A 19,508-nucleotide genomic window follows, 5' to 3' on the forward strand; every position below is an offset into this window, starting at 1 on the left:
ATTGTGTTATTGACTGTACGTTTGTTTATTCCATGTGTAACTCTGTGTTGTTTATGTCGCACTGCTTTGCTCTATCTTGGCCAGGTCGCAGTTGTAAATGATAACTTGTTCAACTGGCCTACCTGGTTAAATAAAGGTGAAATAAAAATAAATAGCTCGCAAGTAGGCTCTGCTGGTAGTTTAGTCTACAACACATGAGATTATGCATAAGAGCTAGAATATTTTTATTTGTCAAACGGCAGTAAAGCATCGATCATGTCACCAGAATAAGAACCTCAACATTTTATTGGAAAGGAGCATCAAGCTCATACCGTGCATTTTCACAACTTAATCTGTAGCCTAATAAACTGCATAGTTTCCCAATATTTGCGTATAAAGCAGTTTCCGCCATTTCTCGCATATTTGATTTTAGCGATTATAAAAACATCCCACAACGTCAAACAAATGTTGGCATTTATAAAATTGTACCAAAACTTCCTGTTTCCATCAGATGTCCTGATATTTTTTTTATTTTTATACCATATTACTTTACTTGCATAAAAACTGAGGATGGAAACATGGTTAATGATAGTAGAATTTGGTTAACAAAGAAATCTAATGGCGTATTTGATCTAATAGGAGTTTCGTAATGCTTCGGTTGTTAAATGTACCAATATAAGAATGCCACGTGACAATATGGCAACTTGAGAGGAAAAAATAAAAACACTACTGGAATTGTGCCTGTTATCACACTCGTATCTGCCCTCTCATCGGCTAGAATGTTCCCACCTGATTTTACTGCCTTAAATAAATGCTTTCAAAAATGTTCATTGTGGCGGCCAATTAAATATCTGGTCAATATAATTAATAATCTGTGCTATAGTAATTGTTCTCATGGAAGGTCTTTGTTAGATATAATGGGAATAATGAACACAACCAAGTAATATATTGGTGTTTAGTTTCTTTATAAATATAACACACACACACACACAGTAAGTCTCCCACATGGAAGACAACAAGAAGGCATCAAGGCATGGTTTCTGATATCTAAAATTCCATCATCACAACCATACTTTACTAATATCCACAGGATTCATATCAGAAAAGATTACATGTATTTTGGATAATTTAAAACCTCTACAGGATCGGTGGGTCCCCCGCGGGACAGTTGAGCTAATGTAGGCTAATGTAAGTAACAAGAACATTTCCCAGGACATAGACATATCTGATATTGGCAGAAAGCTTAAATTCTTGTTAATCTAACTGCACTGTCCAATTTACAGTAGCTATTACAGTAAAATAATACCATGCTATTGTTCGAGGAGAGTGCCCAATTATGAACTTGAAAATATATTAATAAACCAATTAGGCACATTTGGGTAGTCTTGATACATTTTGAACAGATGTGCACTGGTTCATTGGATCAGTCTAAAACTTTGAATATACACTGCTGTCATCTAGTGACCAAAATCTAAATTGCGCCTGGGCTGGAATAATACATTATGGCCTTTCTCTTGCATTTTAAAGATGGTACAAAAAAAACATGATTTTTTTTCCTTTGTATTATCTTTTACCAGATCTTATGTGTTATTCTCCTACATTAATTTCACATTTCCAAACTTCAAAGTGTTTCCTTTGAAATGGTATCAAGAATATGCATATCCTTGCTTCAGGTCCTGAGCTACAGGCAGTTAGATTGGGTATGTAATTTTAGGCAAAAATTGTGGGGAAAAGGGGTAGATCCTTAAGGTTTTTTAAGAGAAATCAATTGAATAGTATAGTGCGGTTGCAAGTCATAAGTAGGCCAACAATATTGTACTGGTAAGCTAAGGCCATCCTTTCAGGTCCAAGGAGCATTACAAATCTCATGTCAGAAACACACCCCAACAATCCACAATAACCATTTATATAACATGATTGATCTTTCTTTTGAAAAATAAGTGCATTAGGCAACATCTCTATTCTTGTATCATTTAGACAAACCAAATGTTACACTTAAGAGCTTTAACTAAATCCATTCATTGAAAACGTATTGTATTAAAGCAATTAGGTCATTAAAATAACTTAATCACACATTTACATCTAGGCAATAGTTTGTACTAAACACATGGTTTAATGCATCATATTATACCCTGTAACTTCAAATCTGCAATGGCAAAAGTATGACAGATAATCTTGCATATACTACATTATAAACTGACCATTTTTTTTATTATCCATCAATCAAGTTAAGTTTGGCATTGGTCAATAGCAACATGATCTGAAAGACAACTGATAAGAGGTTACAATTTCACCAATATGAAAAGCCATTTCAGTTTATCCATTCAAACTTCTTCCACACAACTGAATTATTTAATAAACTAGTGAAGCCATAGTCATAATTATTGATTGAGCTGCTTATTTACTATTATCCTCTCCCTACTTCTATAAAATACTTACTAGTATCCTTAGTAAAAAGTATAAATGACATTAACTACAATGTAACTCACACCTGCTTTAATATTACCTAGCCTAGACAAAGCAGAACAGCAATAAGCAATGGAATTGATGCATAGTATGTGTCACTACTTCTGGTTCCACAGGGATAATAGCCATTTATTTAGGACCCATAAGACCATATCCATTAAATGCACCAAAACAACACATTTGAGGAGAATGTTATTTCATGATTGATCTATGAATGTTTCTGGCCAACAATGAACTAATTTGAAGGATGATAAACAGTACCTGCCAACAAGATATTCATACATCAACCTGGTTGGGTTTGACTGAAATTATTCACGCCCAATAGAACCAGTGGTAGTGAAACAAAATGTCATCACTTTCCCAGCTTTTACAATATCCTACTTATAATAAAACAAACTCTGCAGGGATTTTTCTGCTGACCTACAATTGAGAAATGTATGAACTGAGTCAGAGGAATAAGGACCTTTGTTAACTTTCAGTAAAGTAATTTTGACTTCTGAATAAAACATATGAGCTAGTTTAATTTGACACTTTAAAAAAATAAAACTTCATAACTATGAATGCAAATGCCACATTACAGTAAGCCTAGCACTTAAGTAATTGTGACAATTTGGGTTGTTCAAATCAAGGCCAAAATAAAATAAAAAAATGACTGAACAATAGCAAAACTTCCCCAAAACTCAAGTGGTCACTTACAGCAGGTTGATTTCATTCCACCATCAAGCAATTAATTAGTTACATGAAAACGGAAAGCTGGTGATCCTAAGCCAACCTGCATGCATGTATACAGTATGTAAATCAGTGTGACACACACCTTTGAATAGGGAATTTGAGACCAGTGTTCTTGTGTACAGCCTTTATTCTTCCCAAGCTGAACTATTTTCAAATATTAAAATAATCTGGAAATCATTTATATATGGGAGAATAACATGCACACCACCACACTGTCACTGGTTTTTGTGCTGGAAATAAAAGCCCCAGAGTTCAATTCATTATGAAAGAACTCCCACACACGATTACCTCAGTCATTAATTTTGTACGTCAACGGTTCGGTCTGTGACAATCACAATAAATATCACATGCAGAGAGAGATAATAGTGCCTTTTATAATGAAAGAATTCTATGTTAAGGGAATTTAAGAACATAAATAGCATTTCTAGCCAACCAGGCCATTTTTTAGGTTAAGGTAGTTAAGACAAGGTTCAGGTTCACCACCAGTCAGACTGCATAGGTATCTGCTGCACAGTTCATTTACAAACATGATTACTAGAGCATACACACAAAGCACTTTCATTTCAGGTATTTTGCTAATTATGATGATTCATCACTTTTGATTACTCTTCTACTGCACTTGCAATATCACTGAAGGGTAATGTTGTGTTTTACCACTTCCATGCTTCTGGGATTTAAAAAAAAGGGTGTGGTGTGTAAAAAAAGATTGGCAAATTACTTGAGAATGACTGTATGGATACTTGCAAATTTAAGACAGAAAACCACTGGTTGAAAAGAACAGAAGCATTACATAATAGGTTCTGCAATAGAGAAGTGAAATGAAAGGCAAGAGATCACTGCATCTGTGATTGTTAAGGCTGTTTGAGAAGTCTGGACGAACATAGCAGTTACGTCGATTGGATGTAGACAAAATGTAAGCCAGCACTGCACTAGAAGGTTAAGCAAAAATATCTTAGGTAGGCGAGTTAGTGTTAACCGGCATCAACTGTGAATAGCAAATTAAGGTAATAGGCAGTCCTTGACAGCTGAAGGACACAAAATACTGTGTCCATGCTACCCAGTGAGAGATGACCAGACTTTTTTTTTTTTTTTTTAAACAGTGACGAATAACAAACACGAAGTGCTGCAAAAAAGCAAACTGTTCCCTTCAAGTATTTCTGGTTGGGATATTTTGAGTTTTCATTGAAAGGTATTATTTTTTTTAGCATTTTCAGTCTGTAAAGTGGATGAAAAAAATATTTGACTATCCCTTTGGGGACAATGGCTTTAGTGTTACACCTCAAGAAAGGTTGAGTCAAGTTAGACATACACGATCAGAAATAAAGAGCTAGATGAAGAGTTGAGAAAGTATTGCAATGTATTAGTGCTTTCAAAATGTTATTTCAAAAGCACTTCCCACTCAGATTTCCACAGTGGGTTAAGAAAACACCCCTGGGCCCTTGACAAAACGCTCCACGGTTATAACCAGACAAAATGTGCAAGGTTTAAAGCTATATGGCATCTCTGAAACCAGATCCTTATGTTGGTGTCTCCTATCGGTTACAGCTGGAGTTAGGCGAGAAAGAGACGGAATACTCCTGAGGTAGCGATGCAGCCAGTCTGCATGGTTACTTGGTTTTGTGGGCCCATTTCAGATCGTCAGACCTGGGCTTCTCCCCTGTCACACTCTGGATCAGATCCTCAAGCCTAGACCAGAACCCCAACTTCTCCAGGGGATAGTTCAGCCAGCCTGGGGAGATAAGACCATTATGGCTGCGTTTAGACAGTTGGTCAAAAACAAATTGTGCTGCCTATTTCATTTTTGTTTTTTCAGAGGGGGTTACAGATACAGGTATAACATCAAAAGTCATATCAATTAAAATATATTCAGTTATATTTTCTTGTAACTGTTAGCTGCCACTCAAAAAAACAAACAGAATGCATACAAAGATAAAGAACAGTATCAATAGTTTTGTAATATTTTGTATCCAAGGAAAACAAACAAAGCACCCCCCCCCCAGCCATTACCCAACCACGCGCCCCGCCAGAAACCATTTGTTTCAACATGTTCATCTACCCCCTCCATCCCGAGTCTCCACTTACATTCCCCCAATTGTATGATGATTTCTTCAGTTTTATCTGTGCGCAAGAATCAATAAACTCAAAAAAAAGAGATACCTGGTAATATAAATGCTTCTTTCAGATCTTTGAATGTCCTCAAACCATTACTATCCATGATATCGCCATGGGCACGGATAACACATTTGGACGACTGGGGCAATGTGTAGGCTGTCCTCCAGATTGCAAGGCATTATTGTTAAATATTGGATTCTGGGTATGCCATTTCATTTCCCAGTTGCATAGACAGGCAGCCCAATTCTGATATTTGTTCCACTAATTGGTATTTTTACCAATCAGATCAGCTCTGAAAAAGATCTGATGTCAAAAGTGATTTGTCAAAAGACCCAATTAGTGGGGGGGGGGGGGGGAGAATCAGAATTGAGCTGTATAAATGCAGCCAAAGGGGAAAAGATATTTGGCTGCCGATTTTAGTTTAATGATATTTTCCCCTTCCTCGTATCCTGACAGACATATTCTGATACACACAAAGCCCATACCCACAAGCACTGACCTGTGGTGATGCAGAAGTATGTCTCGTGGGGGGAAACGTGATGAATGCGATGGTGCTTGCGGGGCAGGATGATGTGGCAGTTCTGTAGAAAGACCACCCAGCCTGGCAGCCCGAAGTATGTGTGCGACCACTTATGAATCTGGTTGGTTAGGGTAACGAAAATGGCCAGTGCCATCACATAGCAGTGCCAGGGGTAGTTGTGATAGTGCTCCGCTATATGTGGGTCAAGAGCGAGAAACAGAGAGCGGGAAAGCGAAAGAAGACGATTTTTAGGGCTCTAGAAAATGAAGTTTTCAGATGCCAGAGCATTGGCTCAGTTGAATGATAATTGTGCCATCTTTGGCAGTAGCTCACCAGGCGAGAGGGTGAGGAAGTTGAAAGCCATGTGTGCTAATGGGATCAGGGTCAGCATGCAGTTGTCACCATTTGTCTCAATGAAGTCATGGCGGGTGATGGCTGTAGGGTCAATGTGATGCTCCCTGAATGGTCTGATAAAGGCCTGGGGCAAGATATCAGAAAGTGAATTCAAAATAACAGGAGAAACAGTAAATCAGAAAGTCAAGACAACAATTAGACAACACACATTTTGGGGACAATATCTTGTCAAATCCAGTCACGTTAGCAAATGCATCTCCTACCTTTCCAACGATGGGTAGCTCCACAGATCCCCAGGTGTCAGCCCCCCAGTGGACTAGACCAGAGGCAAAGTCTGCAGTCAATATTCCTGCCACTGAGAGAGAGAGCGGGAAGAGATGGAGGGGACATGTAAGCAAATAATCATGTAAATCAATGAGAAACATAACATGGGATGTAAGCCTATGTAACAGTATAACTTTAGACCGTCCCCTCGCCCCGACACGGGCGCAAACTAGGGACCCTCTGCACACATCAACAACAGTCACCCACGAAGCGTCGTTACCCATCGCTCCACAAAAGCCACGGCCCTTGCAGAGCAAAGGGGAACCACTACTTCTAGGTTTCAGAGCAAGTGACGTAACTGATTGAAACGCTATTAGCGCGTACCCGCTAACTAGCTAGCTATTTCACATCCGTTACACCTATTCTAATGACCGGTGCTTCAGCGGTGCTTACCAATGCCCAACAGGATGTACCACATATGACCCAGGTGGAAGTTAACAAGGAGGTGACAAAAGTTGAAGGCCATGAGAGAGAAGCAGAGGACAACACTTATCCATTCCTGACATCTTTTTCCTGTGGAGACAAACAGACAAATTAACATACCATGATTAAAGAACTGTAAAACCATAGAAAAGGCATAGGGGTGGATCTTCAACGTAGTAAGACAATATTATGCCCAATGATATAACCTTTCAATGAGGGAAAAGCTAGATACACTTGAATGCTCCTGCAGTTTTGTGCAACGTTTCAACCCAATGGTCTTCAACAGTTAGCGAGCATCTCTTTCTTTCATGACATAACTTGTTGTACCCTGTACCTGCGAGTTAATGGATGTGCATTCACTTAACTGATAACCTTAGAAGGCTTTCTTACACTACATGCTTTGCTGTTGTAGCTACTTATTTCATTGAGAAGCAGCTGGGACAGAAATACTGATCTGATTCTTACAGCTCAAAGACAGGTTAAGGCCAACCAGCCTTATAGCTCAACACCCCAGGCAATACCCTGCAAAGTAAGTTAGTCTCCTTACACCAGAGCAATGCTGTGCCAGTAAAGAGCTCTGTTCCAAGGCGTTTACGTGCAGCTCAGCCTCAGAGGAGGATCAGCTGCTCATAAACACCATGGACCAGAGCTAATGAGGAGCCTGACCAGTGTGACCAGTTGTAGTGCTATTAGGGCTGACACAGGAGCATTCTGGACACAGCAGCACCTATGCATTCAGTGTCTTTCAATTGGAGTCAAGCAGAAAAGAAAGAAAGTAAACGTTCAAAAGCATCAAGTACAAAAGGTAACATACAAATAGGTTGTGTTTAGAGTTCAACTGACTCAAAGGAGGAAATGCTCAATTGGTACAGTAATCTGTCCTCATACATTAGGCTAGCTTTCATTAATCTTTTTTTAAATACATTGTGTAGTTAAACTGAAGTGTGCATCATTAATTTATTATGACGGAGCTTTGGTCCGTTCCTGACACCATGCACTTAGGGCAAATTGTTTTGAAAGGTCAAGCAAGCCCCTCCCAGTGTGCGTGTGGAGCTTTCTGTGTATGGCTTTTACAGTATAATTACAGTTGTAATGTAGTTTCTGTATTCCGGAATTGTACCTGAACTGAAAATACTGATATTAAAATGCCTAACTTCTTTCCCGTAATCCTAATTAGTAAAATCCTGAAGCTTAATTGGCTGATCGATATATAAGCGTAAGTATTGTATAAACGTAACGTTAGTAGGCTACGACATTCCTGAGTGGCGTTGACAAAAGACAGAGCTGTTGCCTCACCTGGCGAATACAAATTCGCAAGTTCCAGAGCACCTGCGTGTTGGGGACCCCACCGCGCTGTACCTCGACCGGGTCCATTTAGCTCTGTGCTCTGTAACTCTTGTCCACACCCGTTTTCGTTTACCATTCTCGCCATGTTCCACTCCTGGTTCAACCCCTTTCCACATCCAGGAAACCAACAGATGTAGGGAGGAACTACATAACAATATACACGCCTTTATGAATGATCGAGCGCGCTCGTTTTACAAGCCGCCTGCGTCTGGCAAAGGTGTACGCCTCAGATCTCAGATTCATGAGCACCATCTCGGCCCGCTCTGGTAAGAATCGGGCTATCCCGTGGTGAAAATCATGCGGGCCTTTTTCTTGCCGTAAAACTCCATTGCCTTTCTAACCCTATCACATTGAGCTTGCTATCTAAAGCAGCCAATTACGGAGTCGTACTTAGTTCCATAATCAGGCGAATAACCAATTAGGTAGTGAGGAGAACGAACGCATTGCCTGACCCCACCCTTGAGTGGCCAATCAGAGCATGTGAGTTTGGCTGTTAAAGCGGCAACCAGCAGTTGCAACAATAACAAATAAAATACCCGCCCTTGTTTCGGTAAAAATCTGAGGTAGGGGGCAGGAGAAATGTAATCGTTCTCAAATTCATAGACAGAGCTATGGATGCTTGGGCTGATCATCCATGATACCAAAAGTATAGTTTTAACCATGTTTTAAGGCTGAATAGGATTTGTTTACAGTTACTTTGTTTATAAACATTGGAGTAAAACAAGCTTACAGTTTGGGTTATGATGGGGTACGACAGTTGACCTAAACTCATCAGGCATGTATAAGTTACATTCTTCAAGAATTAATGGGTAAATATTAATTTACAAGTCCAAAAGTAGATGTAACAACTGCAGATTGCCCCTTTACACGTCAGACAGTTTTTCCAAGTTATACGTGGTAGGCAAACCTAATGCTAAATTAGAAGAGAGATAGGCCTTTAATTTAAAGGCAGTCATGGCATGTCAACGATGTTGAAATTATGTTTAGGGCAAAACACTTTATGGTTGTATACTACAGTTTTTACAATTTCGTAATTTAACTTAATTCTCACTGAACTGTTAGGCCTATTTGAGATCATAAATCAAACAATTTTCACAAAAGAGAATTTTGCTGGAAACTATTGGGGTGATCGCCCCAAAGAAATTAATACAAGTCACAATCATCATAAACATTTAATAGCCTAGTAGAAGGCCTAGTCAGAGATCTACTGACGTTTACAGTCGAGTGAATTGTATCTTACAATACCGCTAGATGGCAGTGTAGACTAAATATAATTTTCCAAAATCATTGACCCACAAGTCACAAATTATTGTTCCTTTTCCCAGTCTTCTCAATGGAAAGTGTTGGCTCTGTGGGTTACAATATGGTAGGTAATGGATTTACACTCTGCCCTAAAATGTGTGATTTGATATTTCAAGTATCTCTACAAATTGTTTCAAATCTACAGTGGCAAAACCTTAATCTGTGAGTGTCTTTAGAATAGAATAGCATTTATTAGTAGGATATTATAGTTAGGCTATTACTACAGACATGTGTATTTTAAAATACACATATTTAAATACTCCATGCATTTACACCCGGGTCTGTTTGGTCCTAGCGGTATTTAAGATAATGTATATGGAAACAAGTATTTTAAAATAGTTTCTAATAGTAGTCTATTTATAGGAAATTATTTGAAAATACAAATAGAACTAGTTGATTTGGTCACATTATTTAAGAAATACTAAAATACACAGCACATAAGTATTTAATACAAACACTCAAATACACATGTATTTGTTAAATAGACTCAAATACACATGAACCCAGCTCTGTAGGCTCCCACTGGGCACAGACATCAATTCAACATGTATTCCACGTTGGTTCAACGTAATTGAATTTTAAATTACGCAGAAACAACATTGATTCAACCAGTGTTGCCTATAATACTAGTAGGATGGTTAGTTGTGAAATTCTCCCTTTCTAAGGTCCATCTCAAAACCTCTACAGGACCCCCCCCCAAGTTTACATTATTGTTAATCTAATTTACAGTAGTAAGAATACCATGCTATTGTTTGAGGAGAGTGCACAATTATGAACTTGAAAATGTATTAATAAACCAATTAGGCACATTTGGGTAGTCTTGATACAACATTTTGAACAGATGTGCATTGGTTCATTGGATCAGTCTAAAACTTTGAATATACACTGCTGTCATCTAGTGGCCAAAATCTAAATTGCGCCTGGGCTGGAATAATACATTATGGCCTTTCTCTTGCATTTCAAAGATGATGGTACAAAAAAAAAAAAAACGCATGTTTTTTTCTTTGTATTATCCTTTACCCGATCTAATGTGTTATATTGTCCTACATTAATTTCACATTTTCACAAACTTCAAAGGGTTTCCTTTCAAATGGTATCAAGAATATGCATAACCTTGCTTCAGGTCCTGAGCTACAGGCAGTTAGATTTGGATCCTGAGCTACAGGCAGTTAGATTTGGATATGTCATTTTAGGCGAAAATTGGGAAAAAAGGGGAGGACCCTTAATTACAATTCAGAGCATGAAATCAAGACGGAAGAGGTTAGTTATAGGAGGGGAACATATCACACCAGCTCCGCCCATTCTTTCACAGTCTATATAAAACTTTCCCAGACTCTCACTGCTGCAATAGACATCAACTTTACTCGTTATTCTGGTGACATTGACATCAACTTTCTGCTGAGTAATAGCTAATTCTTCAAGTTTCTTGTTTTCTTCAATAACTCAATATTGTCACAGTGACATTCAGTCGTGTGCCAATATACGTTAGTGTTTTCAGACAGCATTAGGCCTACTCGCGTAGCCAATTTCCCGGGCGTCTGCCCCTGGTTTCGATGTTCCCGCAATCCAGCGGGTGTTAAGATCCATGGAAGTGGCCGGTTTCTACGACAGGGATTGCTTTGCTTTCCAGAGTACAAACTACATTATCAGGCCCATTAGCGATAACAGCACTTGCAAGCAGCACATTGACGGCTCGATGACGGAGCTTGGTATAGCCGAGAACGAGAAAGCGATAGATTTCAGTGTCTACTTGGATCCTCCTGCTGCGCACTGTCAACAACTGGCAACACAAAACGAAACTCAGCAGAGAGGGGTAGACATATTCGCAGATTTCCTTGCCGAGGAAAGCAGGATCAAGAGACGTTCATCATTACAACAAAACTACAGAAACTACATATCTCTCAACGAGCGGGAGACAAGTGTGCACGACAATCGAGAGCCATTCGTCCTGGGCTATCCTGAACTGCAGGAGACCCGCGTGGACACCGTGTTCAGCCCGGAGTTTCTTGGGAACCACTTTAAAGCCGGTGAAAGAGACGAGTCTCAAGAGGACCCAAGAATGGACAACGGTTCAACTGGCTACGACATGAGGTATCTTCATTACCAGTCAACTCCAAGTGGCAGCCTTGGTAACATTTCCACTGCATCCTCGTCTTCCTCCAGTCCACCCGGCACACCTACCCTGTCAGGTAAATGCACGTCGCCTTCGCGGGACGGGAAAATGTCGTCTGGTGTCAAGGGGAAGAAGCGACCGGAAAAGGACAGTGAGGAATATAAGCAGAGGCGGGAGAGGAACAACCTTGCTGTTAGAAAGAGCAGGGATAAAGCCAAAATGCGCAATACGGAGACGCAACACAAAGTCCTGGAACTGGCTGCAGAGAATGATCGTTTACAAAAACGCGTGGAGCAGCTGTCAAGAGAACTTGCCACCCTGCGTAACTTGCTCTCTGCCACCGGTTAGTGTTAGCCACACTGGAGTGCCCACACACCTCTGGAAACTGGTACTTTATCAGGCATTGACTTAAAAACCCATTTATCGCTGTGCCATAATTCTGAAAAAGTGATTCCAATATGTTACGTTTGTGTACAGAATCTATATGTGGAAAAAGCCAACAACAGTTTACAAGACACGTTGTGATTAAGCACAGAAGGTGCATGGAATGTGCAACCATTCATGATTGTTGACATGTCACCTTCATTCTGTCTATTCATTTTGTGTATGCAGTATTTCTGTACGGGCTTTGTATTTTATATAGAATATTGATAAATATTCTGTTATTTAAAAATACCTTTCTTTATCTGGAGCAATGGTTATCAAGGGAAGTGTTGTAGCCCACTGCAGAGGTATGATGCAACTCTTTGTAACAGTATTGTCAATGAATTAAGTAATCTCTTAATATGATGAAAATGTACACATGTTTTAATGGTACTTGATATTTTATTGAATTAAACAGATTTATACTTTGATATTATTCATTTGTATGTTGTTTATTTGTGACATTTCAAAAAGGTAGTAGATCATCTGACTGGTGTATTCCACTCTCTCTTTCACACACATACATACACAGAATTAAATATAACATTTATGTATCTTTTCTCTCACACACATGTGTAAGAATTCAAGGTATAAATAACTCAGGGAAAAAAATATAGGTGTACATAAACTCAAACATAAGGTAGCTTTTATCTCTTATTTTAGACCCGTGGGCAAGTGATTTGGAATGTGATGACTAATTTGTAACCAATGATAGTTATTCAAAATGATAAGTCATGATATTGAGAACCTAAATGTAATTACCAGTATTACTACAGCGTGATTCTGTTAAACAATTCAGCAGTGTATTGGTGAAAGAAGACATACTAACTGAGCCTTTTTATCCAATGGCACCATTATCTTAAGCACACACCTCTGTCAATAGTCTGTTGGGTCCACTGACCCACAGAGGGGTTCAAGGCCTCACAAACCAAGATTAATCAGCAACTAACCTCCTGCCCAAACACCCCACCACAGTCCTGCAAACAGCTTTTTGAAAACGTGTATAACCTGCCAACCTCAAATATCAAGTGGCATACTTTAATATTTAGCCTATAAGACGACCCAAAAAGAAGAGTGATTTTGGATGTGGAAATAATTATCTTTGATTACCTCCACTGATTGTCCAGTTTGATCAGTAAGACTAGATAAGCAAGTTCAGTTTTAGTTTCAACTAAAAACTAGTCTCAGTGGAACTGGTCGATAATACCAAGTTGCCATTTCTACACATGAATGTGGAAATGACTGAAAATACTATAAAACTTGGCCATCGAGTTGCCGTAATAATACACTCTTAGAAAAAAAGGTTCCAAAAGGGTTCTTCAACTGTCCCCATAGGAGTACCCTTTTTGGTTTCAGGTAGAACCCTTTGGAGGTCTATCTAAAACCCTCTGGAACCAAAAAGGGTTATTCAAAGGGTTCTCCTATGGGGACAGCTGAATAACCCTTTCAGGTTCTAGATAACCCCCCACCCTGCCACCTCACTCATAAGAACATCTTTGACATGGGCATGGCCTACTGTATACCCATGACAATGCAGGGCGGAGGTTTGGGAAGGATGCCAGTTTCAGGAGAGAGAGCAAATTGTGTATGTGTGCTTTATGTATTTCTCAATGAGGCTTTGTTACTGCACCCAATAGCTCCAAGTACATTTTGACACTGTCATTCTTCCTTGTATCACACAAAATAGAAAATACAATGTTTTGAACATACTGGATTTCACAACACAACTTCCCATAATGGAAAGAGAGTATATTGCTCAACAACATCTTCCTGTTCCATCAGTGAATTAAAATGTCACACCCAATGTAAAAAAAAATCCTCTATGCAATTTGAACTTACAAGACAAATCTAGCAATAGATTGTAATACTTAAAGGGATAGTTCACACAAATTATACTGTTCATTCACTTAATTTAATTGATTCCTAAAAGTAGTGCACACTGTATTGTCTTGGTTGGGTTTGTTTTCTAAGCTGCAGCATAGCATTAACATCATTGAGTTTTACCCTCAGTTTAAATGGATTGGCTTTGGTTATTGTTCTCAGTCTGACACACACACACACACACACACACACACACACACACACACACACACACACACACACACACACACACAGTGGTCAAACTTGTTACTTGGGGTGACCTTGTAGTCCTGCCCCCTGCAGCTCCTGGAGCCTCCCGGATCCCTGCTAGTGCCTGGTTCAGACGGAGGAGAGGGAATTTCCCACACATATTACCGTCAATGAGCAGTGGTTGTCCGTAAACTCCACATTGCATCATACCTACTGCAGACCAATAGCCCTCCTAAAAACTCCTCTGGTAGAGCAATACAAACAGAGCAGCCCCACCTTGTGTTTGAGACTTTAAACAGGACATGGTAAAATGGTAAGCTATCCCTCACATCTATGAATGACTAGTTTTGTTTATTTCGAGTGAGATCTAGCTAGATAAATTATAGCCATTCTTGTTGTACTTTCTTTCTATTTCTGGTCAACGTGAGACTTCCCTCGAAACACTCTTCCCTGAAGACACATGAAACAGTGATATTTCAACATATCTCTGACTTTTTTGGACACCATAGCATTTCAACATGATATCAATATACAACAAATAAGTATGGGGATGATATTGAACACTAACCAGGAAATGTACCAAGTTGACTTTTCTTGAATCATATTCATTTCCAAATTGTGTGTACGGTATACACTCTTTGGGAAACTAAATTACATTGCTCTGTCAACACAGTTGCATTATACTAAAGTAATAACACATTTATAAACTATACATTAGGTGTAACTCTTCTTTATAAATATTATTTATAAACATTGGCTATAAGACTCAGGCTGGTTCCCAGACTTGCCCTTTACAAGATCATCAGCAGACTCCATCACCTTCGTCTACCATCCTCTGACCAGATCCCGTCACTCAAGCCATGAACTGACCCTCTCCATCTTCAGAGGATGCAGCTTTCAAAGACTTGGCCTCTATTGTTTGACCTGTCATAATATATTTATATAATATATTGCCAGGCAGATACTCACTGTATCTGATTACATTTTTTGTTTACGAACAGTTCACTACTACAGACCAAATAACTGATTTTGATTTTACACATGCCAATAAAGGGATAGTTCACCTAAATTACAAAATGACATATTGGTTCCCTTACCCTGTAAGCAGGTTATGGACAAGGTATGACAGCAGTTCATGCTTTGGTTTAGTTTCCCTGGCACTATTTCCACATGCTAATGTTTTAGCATTTGTGACACAAATCACATTAAAGTCATGGGACCAATATTAGCATTTCTTACTCACATCATGTTTAAAACCTCCATAAGTGAATTTGTTGAGCTTCACAATCAATTTGAGATACTTTTAGATGATTTGGACATGATGCGTGAAAAATGCTAATATCGGTCCCATGGCTTGAATGTAATTTTGTGCCACAAATGCTAAAATGTTAGCATGTGGAAACAGTCACAGGGAAACTAAACCAAAGCATGGATGCTGTCATACCTTGTCCATAGACTGCTAACAGGGTAAGGAAACCAATGTGTCATTTTTTAATTTGGGTGAACTATCCCTTTAACCTAGATAAAAATGGCAGTAATGTGAGCGATGTGCTCCCCGGATATCCGGAGCATGGGCTTGCTACGGGAATTCAGAAATGCTGAGATACCGTAAGAGGCAGGAGGATGATCTGGCTTGGAGTGAACCCAGATTTCAACAGCTTCTTTACTTCTCCTATTTTACTGTGAACAACTGCAAAGAGGCAGCACTGACGTGCAGTCGCAGGGACCTGTGGTCACTGCAGAGCAAGTATTATGGGTCTTGTGAAACAGAACGCCATCATGCTCTTGCATAAGGGAAAACACTGGCAGGTGACCAAACAACCATATATGTAGGTGTCAATTTAGTTTCCCTTTGGTTACAGTGTCATACTGTAATTTGTATGTAGAGGTCAGAGATGCTTGGCAAGCCAGGCCTCTATACCACCCAGAATACAATTACACAGTACAATTAAATTAAGTTGATCACTTTCTCAAACAATGATGTTATATCATACCGTATTACAATTCATAGATGTGTATGCAAACAAATAGAAACAACTTAAACATGAGATTGGTGTTGCAAGTGAACCTGACATTGGCAATATGCAGGAGGGCAGGGGCAGACAAAAATACCACCACCTGAAGGGATGGAAATCAACCGTTTGTGTGGTGTTAGACTACTCACAATGGCTCTGACAATGAGCCCACATGCAGCGAGATATGGCATCTTTTCCTTTCTGATCAGATAGAGAACACGTTCAAAAGACTGGGCCTCTTATCAGTTCTTGTATTGTCATAAGTGATGAAAGTGTGCCTTAAATATACACAAAAGGATATTTGATCTGTGAATTGAGTTTCTAGTCACATTTTATCAGACACAGAAAAGCTTAGGGTGTTGAACATCTGAGCTAGAAAGTTGAAGCATCTATCAAGTCATTGCTCTGTTCCTCAATGTACTCCCTGAAAACTTCCTAGATTACAAGTACTAAAGCGAAGGTCCGGTTTCCTTTTGACATGACCTTCAAGTTCTTTAAACCTCTTAAGGATCTGACCCTTTTTAAAATTTTCACCTAAAATGACATACCTATACATATATACAGTCGTGGCCAAAGCTTTTGAGAATGACACAAATATTAATTTTCATAAAGTCTGCTGCCTCAGATGAATTGCAATTAATTGCAAAGTCCCTCTGCCATGCAAATGAACTGAATCCCCCAAAAAAACATTTCCACTGCATTTCACCCTTGCCACAAAAGGACCAGCTGACATCATGTCAGTGATTCTCTCGTTAACACAGGTGTGAGTGTTGACGAGGACAAGGCTGGAGATCACTCTGTCATGCTGATTGAGTTAGAATAACAGATTGGAAGCTTCAAAAGGAGGGTGGTGCTTGGAATCATTGTTCTTCCTCTGTCAACCATGGTTACCTGCAAGGAAACACGTGCCGTCATCATTGCTTGGCACAAAAAGAGCTTCATAGGCAAGGATATTGCTGCCAGTAAGATTGCACCTAAATCAACCATTTATCGGATCATCAAGAACTTCAAGGAGAGCGGTTCAATTGTTGTGAAGAAGGCTTCAGGGCGCCCAAGAAAGTCCAGCAAGGGCCAGGACCGTCTCCTAAAGTTGATTCAGCTGCGGGATCGGGGCACCACCAGTACAGAGCTTGCTCAGGAATGGTAGCAGGCCGGTGTGAGTGCATCTGCATGCACAGTGAGGCGAAGACTTCTGGAGGATGGCCTGGTGTCAAGAAGTGCAGCAAAGAAGCCACTTCTCTCCAGAAAAAACATCAGGGACTGCTGAGGACTGGGGTAAAGTCATTTTCTCTGATGAATCCCCTTTCCCATTGTTTGGGGCATCCGGAAATAAAGCTTGTCCGGAGAAGACAAGGTGAGCGCTACCATCAGTCCTGTGTCATGCCAACAGTAAAGCATCCTGAGACCATTCATGTGTGGGGTTGCTTCTCAGCCAAGGGAGTGGGCTCACTCACAATTTTGCCTAAGAACACAGCCATGAATAAAGAATGGTACCAACACATCCTCCGAGAGCAACTTCTCCCAACCATACAGGAACAGTTTGGTGACGAACAATGCCTTTTTCAGCATGATGGAGCACCTTGCCATAAGGAAAAAGTGATAACTAAGTGGCTCGGGGAACAACGCATCGATATTTTGGGTCCATGGCCAGGAAACTCCCCAGACCTTAATCCCATTGATTGACCAAAATCCTCAAGAGGCGGGTGGACAAACAAAAACCCACAAATTCTGACAAACTCCAAGCATTAATTATGCAAGAATGGGCTGCCATCAGTCAGGGTGTGGCCTAGAAGTTAATTGAGAGCATGCCAGGGCGGATTGCAGAGGTCTTGAAAAAGAAGGGTCAACACTGCAAATATTGACTCTTTGCATCAACTTCATGTAATTGTCAATAAAAGCCTTTGACACTTATGAAATGCTTGTAATTGTACTTCAGTATGCTTGTAATTATACTTCAGTATACCATTCCACATTTACTTTGTGTAAATTAATATTTGTGTCATTCTCAAAACTTTTGGCCACGACTGTAGACTGTGAAAGAATGGGCGGAGCTGGTGTGATATGTTTCCCTCCTCTAACTAACCTTTTCCCCCTTGATTTCATGCTCTGAATTGCAATTAAGGGTCCTCCCCTTTTTTCCAATTTTCACCTAAAATGACATATCCAAATCTAACTGCCTGTAGCTCAGGACCTGAAGCAAGGATATGCATATTCTTGATACCATTTGAAAGGAAACACTTTGAAGTTTGTGAAAATGTGAAATTAATGTAGGAGAATATAACACATTAGATCGGGTAAAGGATAATACAAAGAAAAAAACATGCGTTTTTTTTTTTTTTTTGTACCATCATCTTTGAAATGCAAGAGAAAGGCCATAATGTATTATTCCAGCCCAGGCGCAATTTAGATTTTGGCCACTAGATGACAGCAGTGTATATTCAAAGTTTTAGACTGATCCAATGAACCAATGCACATCTGTTCAAAATGTTGGCAGCAGTGGATGGCAGCAGTGTATGTGCAAAGTTCATAACAGTGCACTCTCCTCAAACAATAGCATGGTATTCTTTCACTGTAATAGCTACTGTAAATTGAACAGTGCAGTTAGATTAACAAGAATTTAAGCTTTCTGCCAATATTAGATATGTCTATGTCCTGGGACATTTTCTTGTGACTTACAACCTCATGCTAATCGCATTAGCCTACGTTAGCTCAACCGTCCCGGGGGGACCCACCAATCCTGTAGAGGTTATATAACAGAATAAAAATGTATTCTCCTCATAACAGAAAATAAATATCTAAGAATTACAGGTCTTATTGTCTTGTAATTTTTTACAAGACAATTTTACTTTGCAGTCAAGAAAAAAAATCTAGTATTGAAGAAAGGGAGGTATGTTTTTTGCAATTGGCAGTGATCAACAGGTTTCTAACTCTTTTGCATCATTGTTGCCTACTGCACCAGATTAGTTGTGGATAGTTGCGCAATAAGATCCTATTCATGTCGTCTAGCTACACAATGTCTCACGCTCATCCACGTACAGGTGAGACGGCCCACACAGGCTACTCAACAGGAAATGGGGTGTGTTGGCACACATTGTTTGAATAGATGAACACACCACCCACATCAAGCAAAATGTGACAAACCTCACATTCATTTGAACCTTTCCCCTTATTTCCATAATTGGGTGTAGCTGATGATGATACATGTAAAAAATGATAACAAATAACAGTACATTTGTATCAGTATATACAGTATGTAATGCATTGGGTAAATACATGTGGATATCTACAAAAAACGATATATTTCACAATTTCTTCTGCCACTACCAAA

General features: G+C 39.5%; 3 protein-coding genes across 3 annotated transcripts in view; 2 read left to right on the forward strand and 1 right to left on the reverse strand.

Moving 5' to 3' along the window:
* Window positions 1-19,508, forward strand: part of LOC139542419 (kelch-like protein 12) — a 59,511-nt gene that overhangs the window by 783 nt on the left and 39,220 nt on the right. The window lies entirely within an intron of this gene.
* peds1 (plasmanylethanolamine desaturase 1) lies at window positions 924-8,528 on the reverse strand. Its single transcript, XM_071347833.1, has 6 exons — window positions 8,207-8,528; window positions 6,881-7,000; window positions 6,427-6,518; window positions 6,143-6,287; window positions 5,789-6,001; window positions 924-4,906 (listed from the first exon to the last, which is right to left on the reverse strand). The coding sequence occupies exons 1-6, from the start codon at window positions 8,340-8,342 to the stop codon at window positions 4,785-4,787; spliced, it is 828 nt and encodes a 275-aa protein (XP_071203934.1). The 5' UTR covers window positions 8,343-8,528; the 3' UTR covers window positions 924-4,784.
* On the forward strand, window positions 9,995-12,531 carry LOC139542422 (CCAAT/enhancer-binding protein beta-like). The gene has a single exon (XM_071347831.1). It carries the CDS (start codon window positions 11,145-11,147, stop codon window positions 12,018-12,020), a length of 876 nt encoding a protein of 291 aa, XP_071203932.1. The 5' UTR covers window positions 9,995-11,144; the 3' UTR covers window positions 12,021-12,531.

Source organism: Salvelinus alpinus, chromosome 17 (genome assembly GCF_045679555.1).
Source record: "Salvelinus alpinus chromosome 17, SLU_Salpinus.1, whole genome shotgun sequence".
Classification (NCBI taxonomy): domain Eukaryota; kingdom Metazoa; phylum Chordata; class Actinopteri; order Salmoniformes; family Salmonidae; genus Salvelinus; species Salvelinus alpinus.

Bases quoted from the DNA above. Each gene is read 5' to 3' on its own strand.
- peds1 (XM_071347833.1), bottom strand. From the start codon at position 8,342: ATGGCGAGAATGGTAAACGAAAACGGGTGTGGACAAGAGTTACAGAGC. The intron at 6,288-6,426 runs GTAGGAGATGCA...ATCTTGCCCCAG, and splicing joins AGCTACCCATCGTTGGAAAG to GCCTTTATCAGACCATTCAG. The intron at 6,002-6,142 runs GTGAGCTACTGC...ACCCACATATAG, and splicing joins CTTCCTCACCCTCTCGCCTG to CGGAGCACTATCACAACTAC.
- LOC139542422 (XM_071347831.1), top strand. From the start codon at position 11,145: ATGGAAGTGGCCGGTTTCTACGACAGGGATTGCTTTGCTTTCCAGAGT.